Below are 24,358 nucleotides of genomic sequence, written 5' to 3'. Positions count from 1 at the left end.
TCTTTTTCCTTCGTCTTCATCGTTTTTTAAAGTTTTATTCTGGTTGACTTTCAGCAACTCTGGGAAGCTATCAATAATCAAACAAAGATATTACAGTAAAAGATTTAAAATAAAGGGGGGAAAGATAGCAAGTGCAATAAACAAGGGGTCTCACTCCCCCTCACGGAAGGCCTAAATGTTTCACCATTTTCCCATTTCCCTAGCTGGCATAATCAGTGGCAAGGAATTGTAGAGGTTGTAGAACCAGGAAACCAATTCATACAATCCACAATATGCAGATTCCTGGCCAATTGAATCTCGTAGAGTTGGTTTACCCTGCGGGTCTTTTACAATTCTTTTGAACAACAGCAAAGTGGCAGCCATCTGAATCTTGGGGAAATCTCATTCTAGAGTGCAGATACTACTACAGAGAAGACATTCTCCTGAGGATCCAATTTATGACTTTGTATATTCGAAGAAACTCACAGGACACCCACCCTGCAAGACTGAATTAGCCAGGCAGAATATCCACTGCATATGTGACATTCAGAAATGTCCAAGTCTAATGAAATAAAAGACATTATCAGATTCACCATAATGTGGCATAATCCTTATGGGTTTTTTAGTCCACAAAACAGAAGGAACCGGTATATTGTGGCTAATATGAGTTGGTTGCCTTGTCCTACAACTTCTACTAAGGAGAAACATTTAGAAGGTATGCATTTTGTATAAACATCAAATACTTTGCAGGGCCTTCTTCAGCATATTAACTTGCAGCTTTTCAGTGCTCTAATTTTCCAGAGTAACTACTACACAAGTATTAACACAGACTGAAGACTGAAAGATTTCCCACCTTTCCACTAAACAAAGGACCATAATCTCCTTTGATAGGCCACCGTGGCTCAGTGGCTAAGATGCTCAGCTTGTCGATCAGAAAGTTCGGCAGTTCAAATCCCTAGCACTGTGTAACGGAGTGAGTTCCCGTTACTTGTCCCAGCTTCGGTGTTTAGTCATGCCGGCCACATGACCATGGAGATGACTTTGGAAGGCGCTGGCTCTTCGGCTTTGAAACAGAGATGAGCACTGCCCCCTAGAGTCAGGAATGACTAGCACATATGTGCAAGGGGAACCTTTACCTTTAACCCCCTTTGAAAAAAGACAATTGAAACATGCAGGAGCATGTCTTAAACATCTATTTTTAAATCATTAAAGCAGCTGCGTTCCCCCCCCCCCCCCAGGTTTGTGTATCTGCTTCAGAACCTTCCCCTGGCTGTCTGCATGCAAAGTGTGTATGTCAAGCTACGTTGCTTCACTGGGAGAAAAATATGGAGAATTATTGGGAGAAATGTGAAGCAATTGTAGCTGTATGTGCATGTGGTGACTTTTAGGAGCACCTTCCAAAGCAATAATACAAGCCTGGAGAAAATTGCACCTGCTTTAACAATTCCCTCAAAAGTGCTTTAAATATCCAAAGTATCTCTTTCAAAATATTTTTACAGCATGAACTTGGGCTGTCATTAAGTAAAATGAGGCCACCTTTCTCAAATGACAAGAAAAAAACCTGACTCTGGTGTAGAAGACAGAATTACAAACCGCATGATCAGCTGAGCTAGCATCCTGCACAAAAATACAATGGATACAAAAATACAATAGAAATAAAACTGTGTAATTTCAGTTTTGAATGGTTTCTCTATGGCGTGCATTCTTCTAACATTATAATGTCTTGATCTAGCCTTTTATAGTACCTTCAGAATGGCACTTTCTGCTTAGAGGACAAGGTTACATAGCTAGGGCCATCTAGGCAAAGAGCTTGGAAATATATTTCTATTATTATTTAAAAGTAGAGAGAAATAGAAGATTCAGTTCTTTTTGTTCATAATATACATGATGCAGCAGGAAGACTTAGCATACAGATAAAGAATTTCTATTCACTTGTGTCATGGCTGTTATATCCATGGCATCTGAATTTACAGCATGAATATAAATCCATATTTCTTGATTTCTAGGGCTCCCTCCTTTTATTTTGATTTTCTTTCAAACTAGTTTTCTTATCTTTGCTTAGCATTTGTCAGGAAGGGACAGAGTTTTGAAATTTGCTTTAAAGTTTGTAAAAAAAAAACCACATTTGACTAAAAAAATGTGAGTGATGAGTAACACACACAGGGACCCATTGGGAATGGGCAATAATTCTTATCGTCTCTCTTCTCATCCTCCTCTTGTATCGCTTCTCTGCTCCCTCTCCCCTGCTTCTCCAAATCAAAGATTTGTCTTCTAACCTTTGCTTAATCCCCTCCCAACTCTTCCCTCAGTTAGTCATTAAAGTTCCAAAATATGGTCAAACTAAATAAATGAAGCTGAAATGAAAAAAAGCAGAGGAAAGATTAAAGAACCGGCAGAAGCAGCCGTGCAAACAGAATGCTCTTTAAAAAGCTTCAGGCTTCTAATGAGAGGACAAAGGCTAAACAAACCCCTCATGGGCTGCCATTAACTCTACAGGTGGAGCAAGGTGGGGCTGTTGAACCTGATCACCCCAAGCCTGAAATCCAAACCACCTCACATATAGACTATCAATCAGAATAGAACTGCAAGGGACAATACAATAGCAGAGTTGGAAGGGACCTTGGAGGTCTTCTAGTCCAACCCCCTGCCTAGGCAGGAAACCTTATACCATTTCAGACAAATGGCTATCCAACATCTTCTTAAAGACTTCCAGTGTTGGAGCATTCACAACTTCTGGAGGCAAGCTGTTCCACTGATTAATTGTTCTGTCAGGAAATTTCTCCTCAGTTCTAAGTTGCTTCTCTCCTTGATTAGTTTCCACCCATTGCTTCTTGTCCTACCCTCAGGTACCTTGGAGAATAGCTTGACTCCCTCTGCCAGTGAAAACAGAGCTTATGAGGCAGCACATGGCCCTCCTGGGCTCTATTTTCAGCTGTGACAGCCTTTTGTAGCCCTCCTCACCTCCATTGTCACTGGCAAAAGGTTGCAGAAGGCTGTTGCAGCTGAAAGAGCCTTTTGACCACCCTCCTTGCACTCTGTTTTCACTGCAGAAGGCTGCTGCAGCTGAAAATGGTGCCCAGGAGGGTTAGGGCAAGGAGAAGTTTACCAAAAGCATATGGAAGTGCTAATATTGTTGCTTTCCAGCTTTGTAGTTTTTAGCCAAATATTTAAACCCTCATGGGTTTTGTATGAATTTGACAAATTTGCTCTGTTTAAGCTTCGGATTAGCATCTGCAAAATGGGAGTAACTGTGCCTTTCATCACACAGAGGAACGTGTGAAAAGTACTTCCAGTCTGAAGTGAAAATTGTCCCCATACCCACATCTACTTTCTCCCTCACTAACTCACTTTTTATATCCACTCACTCTGAACCAGTGGTGGGATCCTGCCAGTGTAACAACCGGTTTGATGATCACGTGCTTTGTGTACGGGTTCCGTGCATGTGCACAGTTTTAACAAAACTTACCTTCCACATTACTTCTGGGGAGTAACACAACTGAGGTGTGGCAATCCACTCTGCCACGCGAATCAGCTGAGAGGATATAGATAAGTAAAGCACAGGGGCGGGCAGGCGGACCCACCTGATCATCAGAGTGAACCAGTTCGCTCCCCAGCTGATCGTCAGAGCTACTGGTTCACCCGAACTGGTCCGAACCAGCTGAATCCCATTCCTGCTCTGAACCCTCCAAAATATAGCACATGCATTCCATTTTAAAATGTTAATTGATTCCACCAGCCCACTGTTTCTGGTCCATTTCACACATCAAACGGGGGAAGGTAGTCAAGAGGAAATCAAAGCATGTGGGGATCATATCGTGGCAAGGATAGGTTTGTCACTTGAAAGCTGATTTGTTTCAGACTGACAGTAGCCATGTCTGGGGAAAAAGCTAACCTGATTATCAGGGCTAGAGACATGGTTATGATTGTATTGAACCACGTGGGTGGAATATAGGATGCTGCTTTCAGTATTCATAGGGCTAGGGCTAGCCTCTGTTTTCATCTATAATGACTAAGACTTTCCTTTTCATGCTTAGAAATATCGGTGGAAGAACTTGATGCTTTCTGCATGCCAGATGTGCCTGAGCCCTTAGCAATCTCATCAGCAACAGCTCACATCCTATCTTAGGTCAATATCCCTGATAAATAATTAGAAATTAAAGCTAACACAATTGTTAAGGAGGCCAATTTCAATTTAAAGGATCCTTTTGCTATTGGTTTTTCTGTTCTCTTTAAAGAAGGTGTAGTTGATATTTTAGGAATTAATTCTGCTAGCTGAGGAGCAAAATCCTTACCTTACTATAAAAAAAGCGGGAAGTAAGGTAACAATAGAGGAACTGGATGTTGAGGATCGAGGGGCACCGAAGAACTACTTCCTGATGAAATCATGGGATTTGAAACTCACTGATTCTAGCAACCAATTGGAGATATATGGATAGTCTATATTTGACTCCACTTATCAGGAAAAGTTATAAGGCAAGAAGCCAGCCTATGGAGCCTCTGGCTAAAATTGCCCTTAAGTAGGAATGTCCATGTTTGCCATATGAGAAATCTGATTTTTCTGCTGAGTAGAATTTTTGTCTACAGAAGATTCCAGATTCAATTTTTTAGTAGAGCCCACTTGAGATACAGAGAATTTCCTGCCAGGAAATTTAGAGAATTGCACCCTGTCAACCTAAATCCTATTCCCTGAAAAGTAACAGCCATGTATTAACAAGGAAGCATAATGTGGCTGAAAGACAGAATCTTAGGCCATGTCTTCACCATAAACCAGTATCGTTATGAACCTTGGCAATCACAGAGTGGAGTAACTGATTCTCGACAGTACTGTGAAACAGACCAGGGCTTGTTCTCCAATTTCGTCATGTTCCGTTTGTTATTTTTATTAAAGACAAAGATAATGAAGCATTAGGCAACCTGTAGCTCATAAGGACAGCCCTGCTGGATCAGCCCAAGGCCTGGTTTAGATGTTTTGGTTTCACACAGAGGCCACTAGATGCTTCTGGAATGTTCATGTAATAATTGGTTTTTTATGTATGAGGTTCTCCAGCAGCCCTTCCCAATTCCACAAATAGTGTTGGGATCATTTTGTGGGGCCCTTTTAGGAGGGTTATAAGGCAAGCCTAACATACTCATTCTCATGCTCATTCTGTCCTCTCCCTTAAACAGCCAGACTGAAAAGTAAGGCCTTGTTTATTCAGATGATTGTAACACAGCACTGGCCATACTTTTGGATTATTTGGGGGGGGGGGGATGCTTCAGTTCACTTCCTCAAGGCAGTTGCACACTCCCAATTTGTATGTGTTACTCATTTATTCTGTAATTTGATATGCGGAATATAGATGGGATCATACTCAAGATACTTTTCCTGCACATATTTCTGATTTTAGTGCTAGTTCAGATTATGGCAGATTGACAGTGACGGCTGATAACGGTGGCCTGCCTGTCCTCTTCTGGAATTAGCATTCCATCCTGGGTAGAAATGCCATTATATGATGATTTGCCAGCTTTCCTCATGCCCTCTGCTCACCAGTCTGCTGCTTCCATTTCTGCATTTCCATTGCATCTGCCAGTTTTCTAACCACTTTGCCATCTGTTCTAATGAAAAATGGAAGCAACATATTGTTTTTGGCCTAGCCAACAATCTGAATATTACATCTTTTCCATGTCAAGTCCCACCTCGGTCATCCTTTTCTTTATTTCTACCTGATTAACCCATTTCTTTCTGCCTGCCCGCCTGTATTTATGCTTCTGGGATGCCAAAGTAGACCCCTTTCTAAATGAGAAAAAATTGAATGATTGCAGTGTGCACTATTCCTTTCCTCAATATATTTCATTGCCTTGCCTTTTTCTTTTTATATACTTATTACATAATTTCCCCCATAAAATAAAATGCAAATTGAAAAGGAATGAGAAAGTACAAAAATAAAAAAGGAAGAAATTGGAATTAAGAAATATATGAATGACTTCTGATCTTTTTTTCAATTGCAGTTTCATTATCCCTATCCCTAAGATGTTATACAAATCCCTTCAGCCCTCACTTAATCTTCAAATCCATAAATCATCATGCAATTTCTTTCTTCTTTCAGCAGAAATTTCCATATAAGGTTTTCAGTCTTTCAAAAAAAAAAAAAAAGGTTTTGATTGTATTTTTTCTCGGGCCATTTCTACAAGTTCTGAAATTTTTACAATCCATTTCTACTGCTTTACCCTTTTCAACTCTGCAAGTCATTCATTCACTGCCTAGATCACTTAGGGAATAAAATAAATAGCAAAATAAAACTATTGTATTCAAGCAGAGGCATAAACAAACATCCTGGGAAGATTAATTAAGAGAGAGGAAGCAACATAGTAAGTATGCATCACTTACTTGTGAAAACTAACCATTTCAGGATTCTCAGGGTCTAGAGAGAATTAACTGAAACTTACTCTGTTCAGAAATGTGATGATGCCAATTAGCCCTTATGCAGCTATGCAAACGTAGCTTCCTAAGGACTGCGGTGATTGCTAACCAAAAGCAAAATAAGAGGAGTTACTGCTAGTATCTTTGGAATCTCCAGAGTTATCAAGAGAGTCCTCTTCACTGGCAAAAGTAAGATCCTATTTAAGGGATGTGGTGGCTCAGTGGCTAAAACGCTGAGCTAGTCGATCAGAAAGATTGACAATTCAGCGGTTCGAATCCCTAGCACCGTGTAACAGAGTGAGCTCCCGTTACTTGTCCCAGCTTCTTCCAACCTAGCAGTTCAAAAACACGTAAAAATGCAAGTAGAAAAATAGGAACCACCTTTGGTGAGAAGGTAACAGTGTTCCGTGTGCCTTCGGCGTTTAGTCATGCCAGCCACATGACCACGGAGACGTCTTTGGACAACTCCAGAGCTCTTCGGCTTTGAAACGGAGATGACCACTGCCCCCTAGAGTCGGGAATGACTAGCACATATGTGCGAGGGGGAACCTTTAACTTAAGATCCTATTTGGGGCAATATTTTTTGTTAACATTCAAGGGTGAAGACAAAAGATTGATTCAGATTGTGTGAAAAACTGATATAAACATGCAAATTTCATGTTAATTTAGATGCATGCCAAAAACATTTTTTATGAGGGACAGAAGGACTGAGATCAGATGCAGAAATCCTAGGTCTAAAGTTGTGTTAAAGCAGAAATATAGCTAGTCTTTGATGTATAATCCTTCATTTAGTGACCATTCGAAGTTACAACAGCACTTGAAAAAGTGACTTCTGACTTTACATAAACAACCATTGCAACTTCCCAATGGTGATATGATCAAAATTCGGGAGTTTGGCACCTAGCATGTATTTATGGTAGTTGCACTGTCCCGTGGTCATGTGATCACCATTTGTAACATTCTCAGCTGGCTTCCGACAAACAAACTCAATGGGGGAAGCCAGATTGACTTAACAACTGCAGTTATTCATTTAACAACTGTGGCAGAAAAAGAAGATCATAAAATGAGGCACTTAACATCTTGCTGAAAATTTTGGCCTCAATCGTGGTCTTAAGTCAAGGACTACCTATATCAGTTATCGATAAATCTACAGATAAACAACCAGCTCTCCATCCATTAGGACACAACAGCAGGAGGAAGAGAGATAAGACTGTCATTTGAGGACTACTATCTACTTGGTTTATGGGATGTGGTTAGCAGTTATTAGTTTTCTGTTCTAATGATAACTTTTCAAATATCTAATAAAACTAGATGATCAAAGGCTGTGCCCTGAAATCTCTGTCTGCTAGCCTTCTAATTTTTGGGGTTTTAATTTTGGTTTTAGACTGTTTTTAACTAGAAATGAGTTCGGGTATTATACAGACCGTATGTTTATGTTGGTTGTCTAATGTTTTGTTGTTCCTGCTTTGTTGATTTATATGTACTGTCTGTACACCGCCCCGAGTCCCTGCGGGGAGAGGGGGGCGGTATATAAATTTAATAAAACTCAAACTCAAACTCAAACTAATTTTGAGTATCAATCTGACATTGATATTCTCTCTGGCATTTAACACATTGCTCATTTTTATATATTTTTAATTGTTTTGTATGTTTGTATATTAAATGGTACATTGTGTACCATTTGCATGATAAGCAGCCTAAAAGCATTTCAAATAAATAATTGCTTGCACCGATGGGGCCAGATCAAAGTTTGCTTTTTTCCTAAGCTTTATTTCTCTCTCTTTTTCTTCTTCTCTAGGTGAGGTGGACGAAAACTGCTGGCAGCGCCTCGGACAAATTCCAGGAGACATCGGTGTTGAATGAAACGCTTCTGATTGAGAAGATCCAGAGGCTTCAGGGGGGTCGTTATTACTGTAAAGCAGAGAATGGGGTTGGGGTCCCTGCCATCAAGTCCATTCGAGTAGATGTGCAGTGTAAGTCATTTTGTGGCCATCCAAGACTTCCCATAGTTCTACTGCGTGTGTCTTGATCATTTCACTAGTGAAATTCTGCATTGACCTAGACTCATTCTCATACCTCTGAGGCAAAGGAATAGGCCTTGTTTTATCCATGCTCCCTTTCCTGAAAGTGCTAGTCTTGGACAAAAAGTCTTCATGAACTTAGTCATGGCCTTAGATAAGAAGCCTTGTGTACTATGGTCAGTGGAAGAGGGGGCATTCAGTCAGTTCTGACAGGTTCTGGAGAACCGGTAACCAGAAATTTTAAGTAGTTCGGAGAACCGACAAGTAAGCTGGCCCCACCTCGGCTGCCTCCCAGCTGATCTTCTTTTGTTGTCCCTGAACAGGAGAATGGAGCTGGAAAGCAGGTTAGTGCGGTGAGGAGGGATTGGGGATTTTGCAGTATCCTTCCCCTGCCATGCCCACAAAGCCACGTCCACAAAGCCACACCCCACCCACAAAGCCATGCCCACAGAATCGGTAGTAAAAAAAATTGAATCCCACCACTGGCCAGCGGCATGCTGCAATTTCATGAAGCCCATTTGGATAAAAATCTTAGTCAGCCCAATGCAATGATGGAATTTCCCTGCTCATTTCAGATATAACTTTAGGTTTCACACTAAATGTACAAATATAAGCAGGTACAAGTCTGTTTGCTCCTACTTCGCCATACAGAAATCAAGAACTCCTGCTTCTTCTTTTAATTTAACTAAACATTAATTCATCAAATGAGAATTGGAATATTAGCTAGTTAAAAAGAAGGTAAGTCAAAGAACCCAAAGTGAGGTCAACCAAATATTTTGGGTTAACAATTTCAGCTTTAGGTTGTTGTCAGGAATTAAAGTAGAAAAACCCTTCTTCTGAACTGTGGTGGCACAGTGGTTAGAATACGGTATCGCAGGCTAGTTGTGCTGACTGCCTGCAATTCGATTCTCACCGGTTCAAGGTTGACTCAGTGTTCCATCCTTCCAAGGTCGGTAAAATGAGGACCCAGATTATTGGGGGCAATATGCTGACTTTGTAAGCCTCTTAGAGGGGGCTGTAAAGCACTGTGAAACATTATATAAGTCTAAGTGCTATTGCTATTATTAGAATTGGAATTCAAAATAAGTGCCGAGCACTAGATTGCTATGTCTGGTTTAAAACATGGTTTGCTCTTGGGCTGTTAATGAACAGTCATTGGAAACTAATCAGAGTGTTCTAGGTTGAGACTCCTGACTGGCTTAATGTCCTGTCTTTATGGCTGCACAGGAGGAGAAAGGTGTAGTCCTGAGACTGGGTTCTCTTTGTTCTAGTAATGGTAAACCGTAGCTTAGTATTATGCAAAATTGATCTTTCATTGTAATAAGGAACTCTACATTAGATTCCATTGCATGAAACTTGAAGCCCTTCTGTTTTACTTGCCTTCTAACACAAGACTCATCTACCAGACAAAATTTCAATCCTTCAAGATAGACCAAACTAGGAAAGCTGAGTGAATACTAGTTTTATGATAAAGTTATAACAATAGTCTGGCAAGCCCAAATGTACTTTCCCCTCTTTCCCTTTACTTTGGTGAAAAACAGGACGGTCTGGGCTGCCTACCTGGATTCAGACCTGTCCCAGATTTCTTTTATTTGACTGTAGTCATGATTGCAGTTCTTCCTACTATTCGTCAAGGTCATTCCCTTTACACAAAGCTGTCAATTCACCCACTTGCACAAATAAGCATATAAATGATACAATAAATATGAGAACACAATGATTAAACCCCAAGCCTATCTTAATATTTTAATAAAATGGTAGAATTCCAATCTGCTCTTTGATATAGAATTCACTAGAGAATCTCTGAATGAAGATCTCTAATGAAGAACACTCTTTGTGTGACAGTCTCTTATGCTAGCTGATGGTTCACAGAGCTCCGTGATGGCGAACCTCTGGCACATGTGCCACAGGTGGCACGCGGAGCCATTTCTGAGGGCATGCGAGGCATTGCCCTGTCAGTTCCAGCACACATGCAGGTGCTGGGTAGCTGATTTCAACCTTATATTTATATTTATATATTTTATATATATTTATTGGATTTGTCAACCGCTCCCTCTCCCCAAGGGGACTCGGGGCGGTGTACAGACAGAATAAAAACATTATATACAACAATTACAAAATCCCATAAAACAAATTAAACACAAGTCTGTACAATAGTGCAAAAATTAATTAGTGATTAAAACCAAATTAAAATACCCCAAAATTTAAAATAACCGGCCAGGAGAGTCAAGGGATTAGATCATAATTTTGGTTGGGCCAGGCCTGCTAATTGGAACAGGTGGGTCTTGAGTTTCTTACGGAAGGAGCGGAGATCAGTAATGATTCTAATGTCAGGGGGGAGGTCGTTCCAGAGGGTCGGGCCCATCATAGAGAAGGCCCTACTCCTGGGCGTTGCCCGCCGGCATTGTTTGGCGGACGGCACCCGGAGGAGTCCCCCTCTATGAGAGCGAATTGGTCGCAGGGATGTATGGGGTAGGATGCGATCCCGCAGATAACTAGGTCCTGAGCCATGGAGTGCTTTAAAGGTGAGAATCAACACCTTGAAATGCACCCGAAAAGCCACAGGTAGCCAGTGCTTTTCTTGATTTTTGCACCTTGATTTTTGGCCATTTTTTCCCCCCTTTGGAGGCATCAGGGAAGCCTCCTGAAGCCTCCGGAGGGTGAAAAATGGCCCAATACACAAACCGGAAGTTGGAAGTGAGAAAACGGGCCATTTCCTGGAGGACGTCCAGGGTGTGGGGGAGGCTATTTTCGCCCTCCCCAGGCTCTGAGAAAGCCTCTGGAGCCTGGAGAGAGCGAAAAATGGGTCCACCGTGCCATCAAGCACCAAAAGTGGGTTGAGGGTGGTTGGGTTACATGCACATGTGTGTGGGGGAGGTTGCTGCACATGCATGGGGGTTGTGTGTATGTGTATGGGGGGTTGTGCGTATGTGTATGGGGTAGGGTGCATAGAATTATGGGTGTGGGCATGCGCGTGCATGACCCTCCCCCACACACTCCCATCATTTTTGGCACGCGATGGCCAAAAGGTTAGCCATCTCTTAAAAGCTCTGAAAAGTTAAAAGTTCCTCAACGTCTATTTTCAAATCCTTGTAAATTGATTCTAGCCGTATTCTCTCAAGCAATACAGAAAGTCCCCTTCTCCTTCTGTATGATAGCTCTTCAGATATTTGAAGATTGCTATGATCTGTCACTCGGTCATTTTATTTTGGGGCTGAATGTACTCATATCCTTTCCATTCCCGACAATCATCCCTGACCAGACTTGATTTTAGACACTTCACTGTTGTGGCCCAGCAGGACCCGTTGGAGTTGCCACCAGACTCCGACAGCGAGGGTCCCTCTGAGTCGGCTCAGGAGGATGTGGAGGACCCTGGACAGGGTTCCGACTCTGAGCAGGGCACAGAGAGAGGCTGGTTGGCCACCAGGAGGCGCCTGAGGCATGGAGCAGTGGTGAAAGCCAAAGGAAGGGGGCTCCTGATGTCATGCCTTGGAGCAGTGGGGAGGAATCATGGGACAGTGAGTCAGACATCAGCAGTGAGTTATTAGATGCTCGTTACCGACATGCTACCCTGCGTAAGGAGCAATTGAGCAGTTACAGGAGGTAATTGCTCTCAGCTGCTGATAATTAGACTCCTCTCCAGACTATAAAGGGGCTGTTTGTGGACACACCCTTTGCAGGAATCAACTGATCATTAGAGTTGGAGACGCTCTCAGATCTGTGTCGTAGCTTGGCAGACTGGATTGCTGCCAAAGTGTTTACCTGGATTGCTGCCAATCTGTTCCTTGGACCTCGGCAGGCTGGAGTGCTGCCAAGGTGGTTATCTGGATCTTGGTAGCTGGATTGCTGCCAAAGGGTTCGCTGTAGCTGGATTGCTGCCCAAAGTGCTATGTTGACCTTAGCAGGCTGGATTGCTGCCAAGGTTGAACCTGTATGTCAATAAACATCTTGAAGAGACTTTGTCTTCGGAGCGACTTGGTATACAAGAGCGGGGGGGGGGGGGGGGGGTCAGAACACTTCACCATCTTGGAAGTCCCTCTTTGAAATATCTCCAATATGTCACTGCCTCTTTGAAAGTGATGTGCCCAAAACCAGATACAGTTCTACACAAGGGTCTCATCTAGGCAGAGTACAGTAGAAAAAAATTACTTCCCATGTTCTACAGGAAATTTACAACAGTTCATTTACTGACCATTTAAAGTTACAACCATACTGAAAAAGTAACTTATGGCCGTTTTTCACACTTATGGCCATTGCAGCATCCCCATGGTCATGTGATCAAAATTCAGACATTTGACAAATGACTCATATTTATGACTGCTGCACTGTTCCTGGGTCATTTGATTCTCTTTTGCGACTTTCTGACAAGCACAGTCAATGGGAAAACCAATTTCACTTAACAGCCCTGTTACTAACCTAATAACTGCAATGATTCACTTAACAAATGTGGCAAGAAATGTCATAAAAGGGGGCAAAGCACACTTAACAACTGCCTCGCTTAGCAACAGAAATTTTGGGTTTCATTGTGGTTGTAAGTCAAGGACTATCTGTATTCTCTGCGCTCCTGTTAATGGACTCCAAGTTAGCCTTTGCCTTTTTAACATTATGTTGCTGGCTCATGTTGAACTTATAATTGATAAGGACTATTTCACGTATAGTACTGCGAAGCCTGGTTTCTCCCATTCCCACAGTATCTTGCCTAGAGGAGATCTTTGTGTAGAATTGTATGTAGTTCTGGGCACATCACTTTCAAAGGGACAGTGACATACCGTAGAAATTTTGAAGATCTATCAAGATGGTAAGTCCTTTGGATTGCAAGGCAATCAAACCGGTCAGTCCTAGAGGAGATCAACCCTGACTGCTCTTTAGAAGGCCAGATCCTGAAGATGAAACTCAAGTACTTTGGCCATCTAATGAGAAGAAAGGACTCACTGGAGAAGAGCCTAATGCTGAAAAAAGATTTAAGGCAAAAGAAGAAGAGGACGACAGAGAATGGGGTGGCTGGATGGAGTCACTGAAGCTTAAATGGACTCCAAAGGATAGTAGAGGACAGGAAAGCCTGGAGGAGCATTGTCCATGGGGTCGCGATGGGTCATACATGATTTCGCAACTAACAACAACAATCAAGAAAGTGAAGTATCTAAAATCAAGTTTGATCAGGAATGATTGTCAGGAATGGAAAGGATCTAGGAATGTTCAGCCTACAAATAAGATGATTGAGAGTCATTAATGTAACCTTCAAATATCCAAAGAGCTGTCATACAGAAGGAGCAAACTTTATCTATTGCTTGAGAGAATAGGGCTAGAGCCAGTTTACAAGGATGACTTGCATAACTTTTAATAGGAGATCAGATAAATTCACAGAGATCAAATAAATTAGAAAAATTTATGAATTAATAAATTCAGAGCTTAAATTTTTTAAAAAATGCAGTTTGTTTAATGCCAGTTCTGGGGAAAACATCAGTATGCCTTGGGATTCTGTTTGTGGGTACTCCAGAGGTAATTGGTGCTGGTTAAGATGTGCCCTGGCCTGATCCTGGAAGACTTTTCTTACATTGACAATCCCCTGTTCAAATATCTAGTAATGAATGATATAATTATCCCCACTTCCCTGCTTTCCTGAAATATTTCTACTAGTTCGGTAAATACACATCTTGCTTCCTCCCAGGTGACTGGCAGCAATCGCAGGTTGCTAAAAAAAATTTTTTATAGGTCTCTGAAAGCTACTGGTGCCTCCTGCCAGCTGATCAGCTAGCAAAGAGCAATTGGAAAGTGGTTTCCCCCCCAAGAGAATGTTGTGACAATATACAGTTAAACATTTCACATTTTACTTCACAAGCCTGTCCCGTCCCTCCTCAAAAGACCATCCTTACCTGTATATTATTTTTAATTATATATGTACAAAACATTAGCATAAGGAGCCCCTTTAGTGCCAACTGCAGAGGAGTTTTTAAAATCTTTTCTAGGAAATTTATGTTCTTTTCTTGAAATATTTAGGAGAAGCTTCACCAACTTGCCATCCTCCTCGTTGTTTGGAAATTTGGGGTATTGATTCTCTGCCATTTTTGTTAAGGCTGGTTTAAGTTTTTCTTCTTGTCCTCTTCTATTATACAGCTTCCCTGTGCTTTTCTTTGCTTCTTTAATTTTATTTACCACAGATCATTGATCTTGGGTTATTAAAGAGTCCCATCTCAAAGGGGAATTGATTTCTTGTGCAGTTTCCCTTTGCTTCTAGGTTGGAGCTTGGATCTAAGCTGATGCAGAGTCTCGCTCTTCTTCCTATATTTCTTACCTTTAGCGCTATGGGGTAAATTGGGTGGCCAAGGGCTTTTCAATACTAACATCTACTCTACAGATGGACTTGGTAATATGCCTCTTGCTTTGTGTGTGTGTGTGTGTGTGTGTGTGTGTTGCTGTCCCAGAAAAGAATTTGCATTTTTTTTGTAACTCTTTGTTCGATGGATAGATAGACGAATGAAAGAATAGGAAAGGACTAGATTAATCCTTACCACTGCTGCCCTTAACTGCACATTTCATGACATTGTCTTCTTTGTTGGTCCTTAATATGCAACAAACATTCCCTTTCATTTACTGATGGTAATTGGACAGTTACTTCCAAAAGTGCTTTTTCAAGAGCCAACAGGACTTTCTGGTCTTTCTCTGAAGATGTTTTGCTTCTCATCCAAGACGTTTCTTCAGTTTGAAGCGAAATGTCTTCGAAGAAAAACCAGAAAGTCCAGTTGCCTCTTGAAAAAGCACCTTTGGGACAACCATGACCTGGATGACTGAGAATCTCCATAGACGTTTACAGTTAGATTACATCATATCTGAAACAATTTGTTTCAATTTATTTGCTCAGAATTGTGATGTCTGTGTGTCTCTTTCTCGATCAAGTTGTAATCATTCCTGACACTTGGAAAAAGTAAAATGCAAGTACCAGTAGTCTTCGCCCCAACAACAGTTTATTTAGTGACCCTTCAACGTTACAACAGCACTCTTATGACTATTGCAGGATTCCCATGGTCACAGTTTTGGCTGCTTGGCAACTGGTTCATATTTATGATGGTTGCAGGGTCTTGTAATCATGTGATCACCTTTTGCAACCTTCTTACCCACACAATCAATGGGGAAGCCAGATTCACTTAACAATCATGCTACTAACTTAACAACAGGAACAATTCACTTAACAACTGCGGCAAGAAAGGTCATCAAATGGAGCAAAACTCACTTAACAAATGCCCCACTTAGCAATAGAAATTCTGGGCTGAATTGTGGTCGTAATCGAGGACTACCTGTATAGAACTAGCCACAGGTTCCAGATGTGACTATACTGCAGCCAAGGAAAGTTCAGACCAGTTGCAAACATGATCCTTTATTCGTGAGATTTCCTCAGTACAAATACAGTAGATTAGTACTAAAAATTGAAATTAGTCAACTTTTTGTCCAAATTCCTAAGCGGCTTCCAGTTTTCAGAACAATCTCAGGTCATGTGTTACCATTCATCCACGTAAACCTGTTCCAAAGCTTCATATAAATCCCTGTAGAAGAAACTCAGCCAATCTGCTGCTACATTTCAGTCAGTGCCAGCAAAGCACGTCTGCTGAAGATCCAGAAAACTGTCTCCACTAGCACAAAGTCCCCAGACATCATTATTAATTAGGGAAGCTTTTCCTTGGAGCTTTTCCATGCTGGGAGGAAGAGATAGGAAAGCCAGATGGAAAGTGGGGACATTTAAAAGTTATGTTGATATTGAAACAACCCACATGGTTGTATCAGTTGGCAAGCTAATAATTGTGGGTTGAATTAAGCTCTGATAGAGTTTTATTAAAAATGTGTATTACTGTAGGCATTGGTGTATCCAGCTAGAGATAGATGAAGTGATTTGAGTACTTCAAAATATTATTTAAAAAATTAAGTACAATTCTTTCCGTAGTCACCATTTCCACTGTCATCAGTGTTTGCTAAGATTTCATACTTTTAATGATTCCCTCTTTTTTTGCTGAGACATGCTGGGGCTTAAGTGAAAAGAACAGACACTTGCAAATTGCTACGGGCATGGAAAATCTCCTTGGCTTTTCTATTACATTCAGAGACTGATTGGAAAAACAAGGAAGAAAGATGGCATTCATGAGTAAAATTTTGGTTTTCTTCGGAATTTTTGAAGAGGGCAATTTTTGTACTCTGATTTCTTTCAGTTGGAAGAGTGATTGGTGAATTTGCAACTAGCTGCATTGGTTTGGGTATCAGGATAAATAAGGATGAGAAAGGAGGATAAGAAAGGAGGAAAGAGCCAGTCTGGTGTAATGGTGTACTGGTTAAGGCATCAGGTGAGAAACTTGGAGACTGAATTCTAGTCCTGCCCTTAGGCATAAGGCCAATTGAATTACCTCGACCCAATCACCCTCTCAGCTCCAGAAATGTGGCAGTAGCAAACCACTTCCAAACTCTTACCAAGAAAATTGCAATGACTTATCCAGCAGGTTACTAGAAGTCAAATGCATCTATCTATCTATCTATCTATCTATCTATCTATCTATCTATCTATCTATCTATCTATCTATCATCTATCTATCTATCTATCTATCATCTATCTATCTATCTATCTATCTATCTATCTATCTATCTATCTATCATCTATCTATCTATCTATCTATCTATCTATCTATTATCTATCTATCTATCTATTTATCTATCTATTATCTATCTATCTATCTATCTATCATCTATCTATCTACTATCTATCTATCTATCTATCTATCTATCTATCATCTATCTATCATCTATCTATCAATCATCTATCTATCTATCTATCTATCTATCTATCTATCTATCTATCTATCATCTATCTATCTATCTATCTATCATCTATCTATCTATCTATCTATCATCTATCTATCTATCTATCTATCTATCTATCTATCTATTATCTATCTATCTATCTATTTATCTATCTATTATCTATCTATCTATCTATCTATCTATCTATCTATCTATCTATCTATCATCTATCTATCATCTATCTATCAATCATCTATCTATCTATCTATCTATCTATCATCTATCTATCTATCTATCTATCTATCTATCTATCTATCTATCAATCTATCATCTATCTATCATCTATCTATGAGAAAAATAGCATCACACGAGCAGGACAGGGATTTTGGGGGCTTGTAGTTCCTACAGGACCCCAAAAGGGATGTGGTGGCTCAGTGACTAAGATGCTGAGCTTGTTGATCAGAAAGGTCCGCAGTTCAAATCCCTAGTGCCGCATAATGGAGTGAGCTCCTGTTACTTGTCCCAGTTTTTGCCAACCTAGCAGTTCAAAAGCATGTAAAAAATGCAAGTAGAAAAAAAGTGAACCACCTTTGATGGGAAGGTAACAGTGTTCCGTGTGTCTTCGGCATTTAGTCATGCCGGCCACATGACCATGGAGACGTCTTTGGACAGTGCGGGTTCTTCGGCTTTGAAACAGAGATGAGCTCTGCCCCCTAGAGTCGGGAACAACTAGCTCATATGTGCAAGAGGAACCTTTACCTTTAGTTCCTAAAGACTTAGTGAATACTAGATGGGAGAAATCGTCTTTAAGATAATAAAGACATGAACTTGAATTAAAGGAGACTCTGGCAGAGTTTGCACATTTAAATATGACGAGCTTAAATCACTTCAACTTATTTTAATCATTCACTTTGACACAGTGAGGTTCCCCCCCCCCCAAATACTCCAAAGTAGTCTGGTGAGAGATTAGAGCTGTCACTGGAGACTGATAGGAAATTAAAGGTCCCTGGGATGAAGTGCAGGTGAGAACTTATTACACGAAAAGTTTTTGGGGCAGAAAAAATGTCCAGGTGAAATGGCCAAGGGTAAGTCACCTTGTTATAACTGCTTTGCAGCATCAAAATGAATGAGAGTTAGGCAGCAGACAATTGAGATTTAGATCAGGTGAATTTTATTGCTGCCCCATTTGCATGTCATTGTTTAAAGCCCAGTGATGCTATTTCAGCTATTTCATTGTCACTGATATTTTTTCTTCTTTCTTTAGCTTGTGGAAGGAACAAGGCAAAGAACAGTTCTGAAGCCCATCCAAGTAGGAACTGCTGCAAAGGATGATCAAAATGCAGAGGAAACAAATAGCAATGACCCCCTATTTTCTCACTTGAATGATGTGATCACAAAGCACTTGGGAAAAGAACATAAATATTTAGTTACAGTAGAAAGACTCCATTCTCCCATTAATGCAGACAAGAGTTTATGTAGACATTGGCATGAATAGCTTTGTGCATAACAAAATATGCATAACAATCCAGAGGGCATTAGTCATTCTTTTGATTGACTCTATCTATCTCATTTTAGGTCATTGTAGGAACTCAAATATGATTTATAAAGTAAAGTAGAATCCTGATGCTTATTTAGGAGCCATCCAGGAAGGTAACATTTAAAAAGTTTGCCTAGATTAACTTGAACAAGAAATAAAGATTAGTATATATTGGTTGAAACTCCTTACAAAGTATTTAAGAAGTCCCTCTAATCTGGTTCTACATCTCTTTTACGTATGTTTTCCTCTGCCATTTTCAATATTACTACTTGGCTAAAAAAAAAAATCTGCCCATGTGTCTGAATACACTTCTAGTATTATCAGACTAAGAAATCTCAACTTTTATTACAAACAGTGGCTCTTCAAAACATGCACCCTCATTAAAATATGCAAATTGACTGGTCTAGGCACATTTTTAATAGACAATGTTTGTTTTTAGCAGAAAATAGTATCTTGTCTTGAAACCAAAATTACAGACTTATATATAGCTAAATCAATATTTTAAATGTCAACAACGTATGAGCTTTATGGGGGGAGAAAAGGAGCCTTCAGGTGCTCTGTGGTCACATGCTTCAAATATGTAAGGACTTTTCTTTAGTGGTATCTTTTACAAAGGCTCTGCATTTGGTCCTCATTAGCATACATCTGGATTTTTTCTCCACTGAGTTTAATGATTATCCATCTCCCCAACCCCAGAGTGCACAAATACACACACCCGCAACTGTCTGAAAGCAGGGACATATGATGCATATTGACAACCTTCATTAATCTGGTTTGGCTCTGTCTCTCCTCATTAGCAGAATATTAAACGAAGGGGAACCTAAATGGATGGCAAGAATTATATTATTTGATTCAAGGGTTCTTTGCTCCTTTAATCTACTCAATCTTGAAAGGTATCTTGGGACCAGAAGTCTTATTATGATGCACTGAATTAGTGTTATTACCAGAATTACACACTGAATCTTACCTGCAGGATTTTGGTTCACACAATGAGCAGAGACTTGTAATATTCAATTTTGTCCCATGTAAAAATAATATTGGGGACCAAGGAGACTGCTTTTTACCAAGTTGGGTCATTGGTTCACCAAACAATATTGTTTACTGGAAGTGTATCTTTAAGGATTTCTTTTTATAAGGAAGTGGTTTCAGTATTATCTGGAGATGGCAAGGATTTAATTTGATCCTTCTGAATTTAAAGAATATGCCCAAATACTAAGTTATACTGTTTCCATAATGATAGATATGTCAGCCAGGAAAAAAAATCAAAATCAAAACAACCTATGGAGGCAATATTTTTATTGTACTAACCAAAATTTAGTACTAACTGCAAGCTTTCAAGTTTCTTAAAAGTTCTAATGAAGTGAAATAGTTAAAAAGCAAGAAAATGAACATGAGATTTGGGGCTAATTTATATTATTCGGCCTCTTATATGAAATAAGAGCCAACATCTTCAGAGAGCTATATCTTTACAAAAACCCTTGCTATAATTCAGAAACATTTTGCACCCTGCTGTATTGGACAACATCCAAATTGCATTCCTTGAGGCTTATAAAGATTTTTAAGAAACATGAAAACTTGCAGAGATGATAAAATATTGGTTGAGCAAATAAAGATATTGCCCTTGTGGGGTTTTGAGCAGGTCCTGCTTAAATTGCTTTTCATTGTGATTAATTTCTGTTTGCATGAAGATTTTTGAATGGAGGAACAGTCAATAGTGTGATTAAAGAATAACTCTTAAAGTTCTTGATTTTATGCTAAATATAGATCAACTCCAATTCTAGCATGAACATGACACTAACTGAAACCTCTGGTTTTGATGTAGAAACAAACCATATACAGAAACCTAATTTAAAATGTTAAACTTATATTCAAAAATAACAAATTGGGGTTGGCTAGAAAGTGAGATTTAAAATGTCTTTCTAGTTGAGAGATCATGTAAGATGCAAGATTAAAGCATAACTTTTCACTAGTGGTACCTCAGTTGATGGAGCAAGAACTTCATTCAAACTTAGAAAAGCTGAAGTTCAAAGAAACTGCAAAGTATCATTAGTAGAATAAAAGTGATGAACAGATGCATTTGGCAGGCTAGGCAGAAACAACCAGATCTGGCATCAAGTTTTCACAAGCATTATTAAAGATCTCCACTCCACAATGACAAACAAAATACAAAGCACTTGAATTTTATCAACTGGCACAAAGCCGGACACAGTGCTTAAAATATCAATACACCAAGTTAAAAATAGCCTATCTCCTGTTTTCTTTTGCCATCTGGCTTGCTAAAAGACAACAGAATGCACAATTTATTCAAAGGACTTCTGTGACATGTTCACTAGCCCCAGGACAAAATGAGCTTTTCAATCTTCTGGGGCCAGATAATTTACAGTCAGCAGTCCTTGTAGTATTTACTGATCAATCTGGCAAATGCAATTTATCCTATTCCTCATTTAGCTGTTTTAGAAAAGCTCAGTTGCTGTGCAGATACCTAGCAGATAGCTAACCTTACTTCAAAAGGACCCAAATGTGCTTTTTCAAGAAGCAACTGGACTTTTCTGGTTTTTCTTTGAAGATGTTTCACTTCTCATCCAAGAAACATCTTCAGCTTTAGGGAGGTATCATTTTGAGAATTATTAGTTTGCCTGGTGGATGGAATGACGGTTCCCAAACTACCTTCCTTTTCTTCTGTATCTGGAACATTGGGTGACCCACAGACATTCCACATTCTGACCCAAATCTCATCAACAATCTCTCTGGATTCCCTCCTTCTTTCTTTTCTTTGCAGATTTGGACAAGCCCGTCCTTACTGTCCATCAAACTATCAGTGATGTCCGTGGGAGTTTTTATCATGAGAAGACAGTCTTCCTTCGATGCACAGTCAGCTCTAATCCACCTGCTCGCTTCATCTGGAGAAGGGGTTCTGAGACTCTTTCCCACAGTCAGGATAATGGAGTGGATATCTATGAACCATTGTACACAGAGGTGAGATAGATGTTCTCGCTCCACATGCTTTTGGGACATTCAGGGGAACTTGGATTTTCTTGTGGCAACATATAGGTTTCAAGAATAGTACTGTAGTCACTGAGTCTTATCTCCATGAACTTGTCTAATCTTGTTTTTAAAAACTTCCAAGTTCAATAGTTTAACTGCACATAGTGTGAGGAGATACAATCTTTTATCTTGAATCTCCTACTATTCAGCTTTATTGGATGATCCCAAGTTGTAATATGAGAGAGGACGATAAGTAATGTATGTTAACTTCCTTTACATCATGCCCAATTTTATGTACTTAATCATCTCTACCATTTTTTCTGTTTAAAAACTAATGCAAATGTGTTTTTTTATAGAGGGTTGTTTCTGCAACCTTGATCATTTTAATTATTCTTTTTCCCCACTTTCTGCAGCTTTACATGTAGAATTTCCACTATGTGTGCACCGTAGATTCTTATAAGGCTTCTGGTTTCTGGTGAACCCCAATAAATATTTTTAATGCAACATAATAGCCACTGCTCTTTCTTTGATTGATTTACAATGGTATCAAGCTTAGATTCCTATAGTGCAGTACTTCAAATGACATAACTATTTATGTGATGCTGTGTGGATGGATTATTTCAGTGTTTGTTTACATAGAACTCTGTATGCTAATAATGCTTGATATGGGCCTGTAAGTCCTGAACTAAGTCAGGGGTGAAATCAACTTACCTTCGCTACCGGTTCACAAATGTGAGCCCACGCGACACCTCTGCGCATATGCAGGACCTTCCGCGCATACGCAGACCGTCAAAAACAGGACTTAATGAGCCTCCGACCGCCACCGCTACCGGTTTGCCTGAACTGGATAGAACCAGCTGAATTGCACCACTGAACTAAGTCCTAAAAGTGAATTAAGAGATGCTAAGATTGGAGGAAGAACTACGACAGTATAACATTAAAGAGAAGGAACAATGAGGTCAAGAAAGGTATTAACTCAGCAAAGTTAACAGACATGATAAATGGGAGAGATAGAAAGGAGTGAAAGAAAATGGGCGGATTTGGCAAATCCTGTGTACAAGTTCAAAACTCACAGCCCAGCATTCTAGATACAGCTCTGCTGCCGAAAGAAATCAGTTTCAAAGACACTCGATCTGTCTTTCTGTCTGTCTATCCATGTATAAAAGTTTGCTTTGTTACTTTATATTATTTATGTCCATTTAAGGGATAAAAGCTTGTATCTAAAAAAATGTTTTTAAGAGACTTCTTGTTGTAAGAAATAGCTTGTTGAGTACTAAGGAAAAACTCCACATTGGTTTTTTAAGCATAAGTATAATCTTTATTGTCATTGCACTTAAATGCAACCTCACTGGTGCAAAATTATAGCAGAAACGAAAAAAGAAAGAAAGAAAAAAGCCTAGCGTGTGCATGAAGTGATTGTGGTTGTATTTAAAAGTCTGACAGCCCAAGGATAGAAACTATCTTTAAACCTATTTGTTCGGCTGGCTATACTTTGATGTCTTCTGCCCGATGGTAGCAGTGCAAAGAGACACTGACCAGGGTGTGAATCATCTCTGAGTATCTTCCTTACTCTGCTAAAGCAGCGAGATCTGGCAATGTCATCCAGTGGTATCAGAGGACAACCAATGGTTTCTTGTGCTGAATTGATCACTCTCTGTAGTGCCTTCCTGTCTGCAGCATACCATACTGTAATGCAATATGTGAGGACACTTTCTATGGTGGACCGATAGAAAGAGGTCATCAGCCATTGTTCCATCTGATTTTTTTCACAGGACTCTAAGGAAATGCAGTCTCTGTTTTGCAACCATAGCAGTTCAGACTATATGATTAATCTATGAAATCTTACAGCAGCAAGCTAAATCGTCCCCTCTCCTACCGCCCGGTGGATTGTCTATGCCTCATTAATGCTCTGCCTCAGTTTCTTGAAATTGATGACTGGCTTTTCTTGAGATTGTTCAAATACCTAGTGATGAAGTACTATTCAGAAACAATCTCCACAACGAATGTTTGTTTTTCTTTATTTTTCTCCTTCATAAATTCTCAAAACTTTCCATGTGCTGACTTTCTTGAAACACATGCTAACATTTTTCTTCCTTGAAGTTTTAGGAAATTGAGACTATATCACCAACAAAGGAGAATATTTGTAGCTCAGGGTTGAAATGAGGAGAACCTGGGTGCTGTCTGAGCTTGCTTGTTTTCTTGCAGATGTTTCATTACCCTTCTGTGCTATATTCCTAAAAGCAATCTGGAAAATTGGCCCCCACCCACACTCCAGCTCTACTTCACATGCAGACTCATAGTTAATTTTGTTGTTCTTGTGAAAGTAAGGGAAAGGAAGATGATTGTGAAGTTCCCAAGGGATGACCTAATTAATTTACGAGCCTCGAGACAAAGTTCAAAAAAACCCCATTCATATATTAGGATCAACATCTTGGAATGATCTTCTGTGGAGCCGTAACTGGCTTCCACTTAATTGCATTTGAACTTTACCCCTCTATCTCCTCCCTTCTGTCATGTGTCATAAATCATATTCACGAACTAGGTTGTAGAAATATCAGATCCCACTCTGGCCGAAGGTATGCATGGAATCCTCCCTCGAATGCCAACCTGCTAATAGTCATGGCAACGCTTTACAAGTTGACATCCGGCTCCCCTCAC

The 24,358-nt window shown here is 39.9% G+C and overlaps 1 protein-coding gene across 1 annotated transcript in view; it reads left to right on the top strand.

Moving 5' to 3' along the window:
• MDGA1 (MAM domain containing glycosylphosphatidylinositol anchor 1) overlaps window positions 1-24,358 on the top strand; it is a 341,865-nt gene that overhangs the window by 102,427 nt on the left and 215,080 nt on the right. Inside the window, exons 3-4 of the mRNA XM_081942783.1 lie at window positions 8,178-8,352; window positions 21,495-21,691. Coding sequence (XP_081798909.1) covers window positions 8,178-8,352; window positions 21,495-21,691 — 372 coding nt within the window. The remainder of the gene's footprint in view (window positions 1-8,177; window positions 8,353-21,494; window positions 21,692-24,358) is intronic.

Source organism: Natrix helvetica (assembly GCF_964273705.1).
Source record: "Natrix helvetica genome assembly, chromosome: 2".
NCBI classification, from domain to species: Eukaryota; Metazoa; Chordata; class Lepidosauria; order Squamata; family Natricidae; genus Natrix; species Natrix helvetica.
Note: the sequence above shows the minus strand (reverse complement) of the source record. Positions and strands in the feature narration are given on the sequence as shown.